General features: G+C 35.3%; 1 protein-coding gene across 3 annotated transcripts; it reads right to left on the bottom strand.

Moving 5' to 3' along the window:
• Positions 1-658: 658 nt before the first annotated feature.
• LOC121971603 lies at positions 659-11719 on the bottom strand. Of its 3 annotated transcripts, none has more exons than XM_042522940.1 (14): positions 11535-11719; positions 11335-11449; positions 10080-10283; positions 9784-9965; positions 2959-3085; positions 2690-2881; positions 2392-2425; positions 2186-2292; positions 1971-2035; positions 1843-1894; positions 1650-1748; positions 1537-1574; positions 1306-1371; positions 659-1218 (listed from the first exon to the last, which is right to left on the bottom strand). In XM_042522940.1, the coding sequence occupies exons 2-14, from the start codon at positions 11431-11433 to the stop codon at positions 900-902; spliced, it is 1584 nt and encodes a 527-aa protein (XP_042378874.1). In that variant the 5' UTR covers positions 11434-11449; positions 11535-11719; the 3' UTR covers positions 659-899. The 3 variants fall into 3 exon arrangements, with proteins under 3 accessions (XP_042378874.1, XP_042378875.1, XP_042378873.1); XM_042522941.1 differs by having other exon boundaries at positions 11335-11442; XM_042522939.1 differs by having other exon boundaries at positions 11335-11719.
• Between the last annotated feature and the right edge of the window lie 33 nt (positions 11720-11752).

Below are 11752 nucleotides of genomic sequence, written 5' to 3'. Positions count from 1 at the left end.
GATATGATTCGGGATCCTCTGGACCGCATTTCCTGGTCTGCTCCTGGACCAGGGGTTGCTAATAGGTGGGATTTCATGGATCCTATCTATATAACAAATGAAGTTCATAAAATCCAACTTATAAATAAAATGGTTCATTCTTTGAACCACACTCTACGGTCCAGAGGATCCAGCCTCTTCTCATATAACATTTACAATCAATAAATTGAGTATAAGTAGTAATGATTAGAAACCCCTAGTGAGGATATTTCAAACATGCAATGAGCTATAGATTACACTACTTGAGATATCCAAATATACTATAGGGATATAATGATTCTAACTAGATATCGAATAAATCCATGAATGGTTATGCTTTTACCTTTAGAGAATGAGTAGTGTCCTAAAAGTCCTCAAAACAGACTTTTAGGAATCAAGCAGTGACAATCCTATATATATTGACTAGAGATCCTAAGATTACATTTCAAAAGAAACAACTAAACTATAATAAAGAACAAACTACTTTTCCATATGCAAACTTAACATCAAGTGGGTTTTCAAATTCAAATTTCAAGCTTGATGACATTCTTTAAGGTTGAATCTCCACACAAGTAATTGTAACTGCAAGAAGGAATATTTGCATCCTTCAATGTAAATAAACTAGCAAATATAACTGAACTGAATAAAAACAACAAAAACCAATCAGATTAAAAATCATCTGATGCTACAACTCCTTGGAGTAATTTGATAGAGACGAATAAACCAGACAGCCTGAAACAAGTTCAGTGACCAAAATGATTATAAAATTTGAAATCTTAACTCTTAAAGTATGCCCTTCCGCCTTGCAGTTCTCTTCGCTTTCTGCTTTCCCTGATGGAGCCAAGCTCTTCTTTGCAGGAGATGCCTCCATTTCTCCAATCTTAGCTGTTCTGTTTTTGGGGATTCAAACTCGTCTTTGGTTCTCCACCGCTTGCATTCAGGGAAGGTATATCCTTTGGTTTTTGATCCAGTTTAGTGGATTCATTCTGTTTACTTCTCAGTATGTCCTCATCATTGAACAAAGGCTTCTGTTCAGTGAAGCCAAGTTCAGTGACTTTGCTTCTAGGTTCATGCATATCCTTGAACAAAGGCTTCTGTTCAACCTTGGGAGAAACATCTTCCATCAACTTAGATTGGATAGACCTTCCAACTTTAGGCGGTCGGCCTTTTCGCTTTGGCAGTTCAGAACTGGCAACAGTACTGAAATTTGAACCAATAGCCATGTAAGGGAGTTATCCAGAAAGTTCATCATCATGCAGTCAATATGTTTAAAGAAAGCTAATCAACCTCTTGATCACTGCCTCAACATTTGTTTCTCCAGCTGTAGAATTTGATTTTGTGTTTACTGCTTTGCTGAGATGTGAAAGATCCAACGAGAATGGATCAGATAAAACAAATAGGTCATAAACAATTAACATCTTCAATAATAGCAAAAGCTATGCAATCTAAAGATTGACTTATGTTATGCATTCTTTGAAATGGAAAACTAATGCAATAAAAATTCAAATTAATACGTACTTGTCCAAAGAAGCATCAATAGCATCTTTTGCATCATCCTGAAGAAAATAAATCTGCTGAATTAGACCTCAAAAAATCACACGGCTAAAATGATATTGGGCAAAACAACTTACTGCAAAATCACACGTTGGAGATGTTCTTATTTCACTGGCAAACATCCAACGCTCTTCCTTGAGCAAAAGTATCTCCACGTCCCCATCATCATATAAGACCTGAAAATTAAAACAAAATTTAGTATGCTAACAAACAAAGAAGAAGAAAAAGAAGCAAACCCATTGAGGATTCACAATTCAAAGTGCTCAACACCTTATGTTTTTTAGTGACGTGATCATACTCCTTAATCGTGCCAGTGTAAAACCTGAGGATCAAACAAATGGAAAATAATTTTTTTAATAATTTCTAACTAAAATATATACATATATATAAAAACTCACTGCTGATCATCCGGCCACCATACTTGAATTCTATCACCAACTAATCTCTCATCCAGTTTTCTTATCTGAGAGTCAGAAAACTGGGTCAACACTATAATATTCAGAAGCCAAATCTAACAAGCATTACCATGAAAGTGATAAGGCATAAAGATATTAGCTGTGGGATATCTTCATAGACAAGGGCAAGCAAGAACAGAAATTTACTGCACAAATACCTTCTTCCTAGTCTCTCCTGCAACATCTTTCTCTGAGTTCTGCTTTACAGATGAAACTTCCCCAACAATCTTACGCTTTGCAGCTGCCAGCATTTTTGGTTTTGTTCCTGAATTATTTGAGCCATAAGAACAACCTACTTTTAATCTAAATTTATCAGAACTCTCAGCCGGGTTTAGTCTTGGAGATGTAATGTTAAGAGTCTCACCATCTGGGTCCTCTCTCTTTGTATTTGCTAGTTCCTAAACAACAAAATGCAGTATGTCATTTAAACAAATTAAATAGCCCCTTAGCCTAATTTATAATGTCTTAGTTTACATTTAAATGCAATGTCCTGGCTATCACAAAAGCTATTAACATTTAGAAACCCTGTTCCTTATGTGGAAATGTTCACTTTAATTTCGAACAGTGCCTTAGGATGCTACAATTAGCAGCTATAAACATAAAAAGTAAATGCATTAAATAGGAAAGGTCTCAGCCAATATCTAGAAAAAAGACTGTCACACCTTAACATTGGCAGAATTTACGGCATTTTGCCCTCCAAAATCATAATTTCCTTCGATTATGGAAGCAACAACTTTGCTGTAATCTTTTAAGCAAACCCTTGGCTTAACAAATTTCCCTAAATATGGTTTTAGTTTTGAGGCACATGCTGTGATTACTCTTTCTGCGAGCTTGTGAGCAATTGGTAATGTGTTCTGAGCAGAAAAGCAAAAACATCAGAAACTGTCATAATGGTTTATGGATAAAATATGGAATTAAGGCAATATTTTACTTTATTATCAATTTTAACAACATCCAAAAGGCAGAAGAGAAGTCCTTCTGAGATGTAATCACTTTCTTCCAATAAAACTGTCATAATGGTTTCCATGGAAGAAAAGATGCCCTCACTATGATTTGGCCTGAAAGTTCAAGAAAGAAGATAAAATTATACAGCAAGAGAATATAGACATGACACAGGCAATGATCATAATAGGCAAAATGGAGCAAAAATGAATTAGAAGCAAATAGGAACGACATTAAACTAGAGCTTATTGTCATGTTATCAAGTGGATATAGCGCTCACATAGGAGAATAGGAGGAATATTGCTATCTATAGTCCTTGTTGCCTAATTTGGAAATCACAGGCCCTATAAGGCACTCCTTTCCCATTCATCTGGGATCGATGGGAAGAGGTATGCATTCTAAGAAAGTAGGAAGGTCATGGGACTGGTAAGAATAATCCCAGAACATCAACTTCAAGAATTCCTGGACACTTTAAGTCAAGGCTGCACTCTTAGATGAGTACTCACTTTGTGCCAAATGGAAAGTGTAAGACATTAAAAAAATAGGAAAGAACAAAAAGGTTATGCTCAAAACTGAATGATATTAATGAATAACTAAAACAAATTATTGATCATCATCTAGAAGAAATGAAATTACATGCTTTGCATTAATAATGTGAATATTAATCAATAATCTAGAAAAGATCATATTTATCTAAGAAATATGTATATATTTAATATCTGAAATGTTTATCACTTGCAAAACAAGTGCTTTAGTTAAAACTTAATAAGTTAACCAAAATATTTATGTAAGTAATATGTATATAATTAATACCTAAAATGATTATCACTTGCAAAACAAGTGTTTTAGCTAAAACTTAATAAGCTGACCAGAAAATAGGATAGCTTGGATTTAAGTTAACGTGGTTCAGTGTAAATCGATTCCAATGAACCAATAATATTTTCTTAATTATGCAGGATGCACCTTGCTGCCTAAAGAGGGGCCACCATGTCCAGTGTGCTATTCAATCCCCTTCTAAATCCACCTTGGTGATTGCATATGTGACCTAAGCAGCCACTTTCAAAAACCATGATTAGATAACTCCATAATAGTAAGGTATAACTAAAATGTGATGGGGAATAATAATGAATCTCGCATACTTACACTTAAATCATCAATAGTTATGATCATAGTACGTTGTATTAAAATATTCAAGCATTACTAGAGTACAAAAGTATCCAATTTTCAATATATTTGTACTAAATAATTAGTATGCAATCACTCTTTAATAATAGAAATGTCATGTTGATATAAAATAATTAACAAAATTAATCAGATTATCAATACTTTCATTTCATATGGGACCATTATTAACATATAGTTATTAATAAATAAAATTTGTTTACTAACAATTTCAATTTATTTATAGAAATAAACCATGTCATACTTGGTCGTTAGTTAATAATACATAAGGCAGCCTTCAAGAATTGAGTCTTAGAGAAAACCAACCCTCAATTCTCCCATCCCCCAAAAAAATGTTTGTGCTTCCCACCACCACCAAAAAAACATATGTCTGTGCCAACTAGCAAGCTTTGTCCTTGCCTATGTGGTATGCCACTTTTGCCAATGATTCATCTCCAACCAAGCTTCCACAAGCACCTGCTTATAGCCCAACCCACCAAATCCAAAGCTTTGTTTTTGCCTCTGCCAAAAGCAACATTGAGCACAAAGTTGCCCAATTTCAACATCTACTTATAGTGCACCTTCTCCCCCTTTCCCATTCCTTTTTCTATACCTTTTCCCTTTTCAGCCTGATTCTAGTTTAATTTTATTCAGTTAGGCAAGCTAGTTCTCATATTGGGTATATTCCACTATCTCTTCTGATGTCTTAGCAATGCTTTGTTAGTTGTGCAAATTCTAGAGACTGAGCAGGCCAATCCTTATCCAACTTGTCCAATCCGATGAATGATTCACTGACATTTCAAAACAGGAATACAAAGCTATGGAATTGCATATGCAACATGACATTACATATGCACATATAGCCAGCCATCATAAAATACTTTATAGAAATATATTTTAGAAACAAGTCAATTGTCTTAGCAGGTACCAGGGCAATGACTGTCCAAGGCGAAAGGCAATGGTTGAGAGTCTTGAAAGCTTAACAATACACCTAATGAGAAAAATAAGATGAGGGATGAATTTTTTAATTAATTAGATAGAGATCGACAACAATCAATCCTAAACTACTCAATTTGTGGTTGGGTTGATAAGGAGCAGGTGGTGGTGTCAATAATGCAAATTAGGAAAGAAATTGAAGAATTATTCAAAATTTGATACATTTGTAGAAAATTTTAAATTTAATTTTGTCGTTTGGTAATTTAGAGTCAATTAGCATTTTCTATTATGATAATAAATAGAGAATAATTATAATACCAATTAAAAGTCTAGCATATTTTTTATTTAGAATATTTATTTCGACGTTTGTTGTCAAGTCAGGTTTATAAAAAAAGTCCAAAGTGTGCATTTTTTTCATCTTTGAATTAATACAATTTCCAATTTGTTTCTATGTGTGAGTGTGTTTCCCCTAAGAGTGTTCCTTCTTAATAAGGGGTTCATTTCCTTATTCACTCATTATGCTACATCAAGCGGACCTGGGTCGATTCAATACCTCCTCCAAGCTTTCTTCTTGCGATTCTCTTCCTCATCATCCATTTTCCCCATCACATTTGCCTGCCACCTCCACCATTCCACCATTTCTGCTTCACTCTTTCCCATTATTATTCATCTCCACCACAGACTCCAACTATGCCTTTGTCTATATCTTCCACCGTTTGCATGTGCACCTCAAAACCCTCCTCTGTCCAGTCACCATGATCACCCACAATCTCCTCTAAGCAAATCGACATCCTCCTCTCCACTATCCACCTACCACCACTTCTCCAACCTCCACCGTCAGTAAATCCACTACTATTTTGGTTGCTCAAATTATGACCAATGATATCTTTGTCTATTGCCACTCCTATTTGCATATCTAGATTAGGAGATCCTTAGCTCCCTTTCCACCTACCATCAGTCACAAGCTCATGCTACTATAGCCAATTTGACACCACCTATGACTCAATACAAGTTGCCTCAAATCCGACTATCTCATCGTCATTGGTGCAACATGCACCCAACAACACCACTAGCAACACATTATCGCCTCGGTCGCACACTCCCTCATGTCGATCATGATATCATCTCTATTCCTTCTAAACCAAAGTCAATGTCAAATTAATTTGGATATAATAAAAAAAACTTTGTATTTTTTCATTTTAAAAAAATCTTGTAATTTACATTTTAGTCCTAGAGAATCGTTTTTTGTTGGAGTTTACCATTCCTTTGACTCACCACAAGATCTTACTTGTGTGGGGACTTCATAGCATAAACTCTACGGCAAAGAGACTTCAATCAATCTAGTAATATTGCTCTTTCTTTAAAAATGACTATTGTTCTAATTTAGCAAGTAGTTAACTTTATGCATTGCATGTTTTCCATACATTACATTTATTCCAATCATCATCTTTTTTTAGTTTATTGCTTGTTTCATAACATCTTTATTTATGAAGTTTTTTTCCTGGTTTATCATTATTTCCTAAGTTTCAACTTTATTTCCTTCAATTACTTGCTTTTATCATTATTTCCGCATTAATCATGACGAAAAGCCCAACTAATAGAGAGGTAAACAGTAAGTGAGAGTTTGAATAAGATGAGCTTAAGAGCCACCAATCTACAGTGAATGATTAGAAAGGCCTAAGGTTTATGTTACTAGCCTAATCAACGAACTAGTAAAGGACAAGACTCTCGAGTCTACCAATCATACATCATATATAACTTCCTGATAACCTAGGCATCATTCACATCGAGACCATCATTCTATCCTTGACGAAGAGAGGATCACTTTCTAGATACTCAAGCCAGACCTAAGTCTAGACCATAAATAGATATTACCCACCAAGTCAAATTGAACGCCCTTAATTCCAATGGTTAGCTAGACCCAAAGACATTTCTTGACTAGGTAGCCAAGATTAAGAACTACTAGTATAGCATGACCCAATCCAAACAAGCACCGATTTGCAAAACCAAAACTCATAACTTCGGCAAAGAAGTCCTTGTGGATCAATATAAAATAATTGAACATAAACGTAATTTAATACCTAAGCACACATAAAAACTTACATATGTGATGCAACCCCAAATTAAACCCTATGGAAACTCTTATCTAGTTCATCATTGAATTAAAACTGAAATTTAACAAGTTAAATTATTTTCTTCAAACTCGATCAAAGAGTTTTGCTAGAAGGTTGAAGAGATTCAAGTCCCTAGAAAAACAAAAAAAAGCACATCATTCGATGCTTCAATGACCATAGTAAGGATCATGTACCATCAAAATGCCCACATAGAGTATGGCCTTAGAATAGAAATACAATTCTAAGGACAAAGAGACATACCTTCCAAATCTAGGTAGTGACGAAGAGGTTGAACCCTTTGACGAGTTCCACGAACCTAAATGGACAGAAGAAGAGACTATAGGACTCTACGTACTATGTCGTATACTTTCTATGCCCACATTAAACAACATATGGAAATCAAACAACTTCCACACATAGGCAATATGCACAAGTGTTAGAAAATGTTTATCGACAACGGTTACACAAAGGTATTTGGTTCTTGTTGAGATGGATCCATACAAGGACAAGATGTAGTGCAATGAGCACGGTCGCATGTCACCCTTGGTTAGCTCTGGCTTTACAATCTCTTTATTACTCACTAACAACAACAACAACGCCCTTTATCCCACTAAGTGGGATCAAATATATGGATCTTCCTACGTCATTGGATTCGATCCCCTACTATATCCTCTTTATTACTCACTTTGAAGAGAAAAAAAAATCCACTCTTTAAGACACAAGGGGAAGAATGCCCAATTGTGCCTGCTAAGCCTAACAAACCTGAGTCTAACCCTAAACCAAGCTACCCCAATCCTCAAAATAATCCCTCCACCTTCTCATACAGTCTCAATTTAAAGAAGGAAAGGAGTTAAGAGTCATGGTACCATTAGTAGCCTAGGACCTTGCAGTAGGCCCTAGCGAGTTACCAAAGGACCTTCTAATATGGGTTGAAGGTTCATCAACCTATTGAATTGTCAACTGAGAATTTTATTGAGCACGTCAGGGACATCCATGCAAATGTTTGGAAGGAAATTGTATTGAGTAATGGGGTTTATAAAATTCAAGTTGATACACATAGTGATGAGTATAATGGACGGGATTATATATTTGTCCATATTCACCCTAGATGCTTTCCTATAAAATACTTTAAAAAGTTTCATGCTCACTCCTCTTGTTCATTCTTTTGAGAAAAATTGGTACTAATGCATATGTTATTAACTTGTTTATTAATTTGAACAACATTCTAATTTTCAATATTGAGGACTTCCTGTCAATAGTGGGGCATCCGATCCTTCCTCTTATATTTTGATTTATCAACAGGTAGTGTGAGTATTGGTTCCTGCACTCCCAACGATGACAAAGCTGTCTCATCGAATAGAGCATGCATCATGGACTCTTAGATGGTGATATCTCTAAATGGAAGTACTCATAGGTACCTAGTCCATTGGAAATGGTTTCCATAGATTGAAACACTTGGATCACCAAGGATGAGATTCGACATCTTTCCCTTAAAGAAATAAAGAGGCACACCCACCACTTCGCACTTGTGTGTAGCACTGTGAGGCCTGACTTGGACTATTCTATCTCCCAACTTGACACAAGTTCTTGGTGGGGCACAAAATTATGAAAGAAATTGAAAAATTATTTGAGATCGACATGTCTGCAACAAATTTTAAATTAAATTTTAACATTTAGTAATTTAGAGCCAATTAGCATTTTCTATTTTGGTAATCAATAGAGAATAATTACAATCCAATTAAAGTCTAGCATACAACAAAACAACAAGCCAGCCTTATCCCACAAGGCGGGGTCAGCAATTAAAGTCTAGTATATTTTTCTTATATAGAATTTTTGATTCTATGTTTGTTGTCAAATCGAGTTTATAGAAGAAGTCTTAGAGTCTTGTCATTTATTGTTAAATTAATATAACTTCCATTTTCTCTTTCTCTCTATGAGAGTTTTCCCTTTGGGTGAGGGGTTTGTTCCTTTTCCACGTGTTGTGTTACATCAATTGACCACAACACTTTCAATCTATGGGTCATGCTCAATCTCGGGTTATGTCAAACATAGCACAAGGTTAGACTGCAGATAACTCACAAGTGTAACATAACCCATGAACAATTTTTTTTATTCAAATATATTCATGTTTTCTTCCTAACATAATCTTAGTATAGTTAAAATCTTATCAATTTAGTTTTATTTTTCAAAAAGATATAATTTATTATCTTAATATTTTTTATTTTCTACCATTTTTATACTTAAAAAAGTTATTACAATCTCATTACAATTCGTGATCTAGCCAAGCTTAGCGCAGCACAAACCAATTATTCTAAGAGTCATGTTGGACCTAAGTTGACTCCATCGTAAATCATGCTTGGCACAACCCTATTGAACTAGGATGCCTTGACCTAGGCATGGTTCATTGACACCCCTTATTGTCATATATGGAAAAAACATTATAAAATACTAGAAATAATTGATAAATTCACAAAATATAATATAAGTCATTATGGAAGAACACAATGTCAATGAGGCAATTAAACAGATATAATATCTTACTTTAGTAATATAATAAACAACTAAGGCATTACTATTTGTTAAGATAAATGTGCAACCCTCACCGAATTGTTCTAAGGAAAATGCGGAACATATTCAAAACCAGAGCATCACATTCAAGATCCAACATCACAATAAATGATCGAACTTTGGCAAAGGTGTCAAGAATAGAAACCCTCTTAAAGAATGAGTCATTAGATATGTCATCCAATTTGTCAAGTGTGTCAACTATGTTCCCGAACACTTCCTGCGTGATGGAAGCAAGAAAAAGTTACAGATAAATACTTGAAAAATTAAGTTAAATTTATGCTATGTAAAATAAATAATGTGCATGATATAAATGAAATTCATATTAATAGACCTTCATTAAATCATCATTATATGGAGCATCAGGTGCAGTGATTCTCATAATTTCATTTGTACATGAAGCAACTATCGCTTTCACATCTTCATTTGGATGCCTCAAAAGTCTCTTGTCGACCAACAAACTCATTGCAGGATGAAGCACGTCTATAATTGACTGACTTGGTGCTTGATGGACTCTCATTAAGAGTTGCTCAGTTTGCTGAAATCAGAAGGCAACATCAAAGCAAGACCATGTGCCAAAGATAAACATTATTACAAAGTAATGTTCCCCAAAAAGATTGATACTATTAACTCAAGTGCATGAAAGAATAAAGCAAAGAACACTAAATATCATTCCTAGTTTAGCAACACACAATCAACGAATCGATAGATTCACTATATTGCAAAAATGCAAGTTATTAAAAGGAAAGAATGCATTTTTCTTGCTTTAAGTGAATAACAGCCCTTTATTCAGCACTTATACTTCCTCATTGGGCAAGATGTGCATACGTTTATTGTGTGATTCACGTAATAAGTGACACAAGAGGAAATGCTACTTTGCAAGTCTTAAGTTAGTGTAGGAAGCTTTTAGATAATATCATGAACTTATGGATAAATTTTTCGTGCCAATTTTTAGATCTCAATTATCTCTAAATTAGCACAAATAAAACATTTCCAACAAAGTGACAATAGACTAGGTATATTTCACATCTCTAAACTGGCACAAAAAAAAAACAATTTCCAACAAAGTGACAAGTATATTTCACAGCTCGAGCTTAACTTTCTTAAGTCTTATATAACTTTATGAGAATACAAAATACGAGTATAATTGTTGATAAAGTTTTGCACTAATTTAAATCTCAAGAAACTCCAAACCACTTATGAAAAATGAAAAACTTCCCGTACAGAACCACAGATAAACTGTATTTTCTTACAGAATGACAAAGAAACATAGAAGTTCACTTAACCAATAAATCCAAAGCCACTATTAGATTGTTTAAGAAATTTTTCCATAGATGTCAACAAAAATCACAAAAAAAAAAGGAAGAAAACGTCATGCTAAACACTCTACGAAGAATGCAATTGAAATTAGTATTTAGATATAAGATAAATATGTGCAACCTTACCGTCATCCAAAAAACGAGAAGATACAGCCAGAGATTATATACAAAATCTGATCAAGTGCGTAGAACACTACACGATGGATAAAACACAACCAAGCACCCGATTTTGAAACGTATAAAAAGGATGGTCTTGACGGGGGGTCTTACGTCCAGCAGGGTGAGGAGATCGTCGACGTCGGCAGGAGGAGATTCGAGCTGCTTCCCGACGTCCCTAATATCGTCCACCAATTCCTTCTCGGTGGCCATTGCTCCGGCCTACGAACTTCGGGACTCGCGTTAAGATTAAAACCCTGGAAGAAGTAGAAACTACGGCGGGGGAAGGGGGCGGCGAGGGTTTCGTTACATACGATGGAGGAGCGGAGAGAAGGAAAAAAAAAAGGTGGAATTCCGATCTCGCTTCTTCGCCACCCGTCGCGTCGCCTGCGATCGCTGACGCAGCCGTTTGAGTTTGTGGAGTGCGGGTGGGGGAGTGAAATGGAGAAGGGCGACGCCTTTTTATTCAGCGAAGCGCAGCGCAGCGCCTAGCAGGGGAGGGGGGGTTTAAGATTTGCCAATAGAAAGTTGG

The sequence above is a fragment of the Zingiber officinale genome, chromosome 4A (genome assembly GCF_018446385.1).
Source record: "Zingiber officinale cultivar Zhangliang chromosome 4A, Zo_v1.1, whole genome shotgun sequence".
NCBI lineage: Eukaryota > Viridiplantae > Streptophyta > Magnoliopsida > Zingiberales > Zingiberaceae > Zingiber > Zingiber officinale.
The sequence above is the reverse complement of the archived record's forward strand: the minus strand, read 5'-3'. Positions and strand labels throughout refer to the sequence as shown.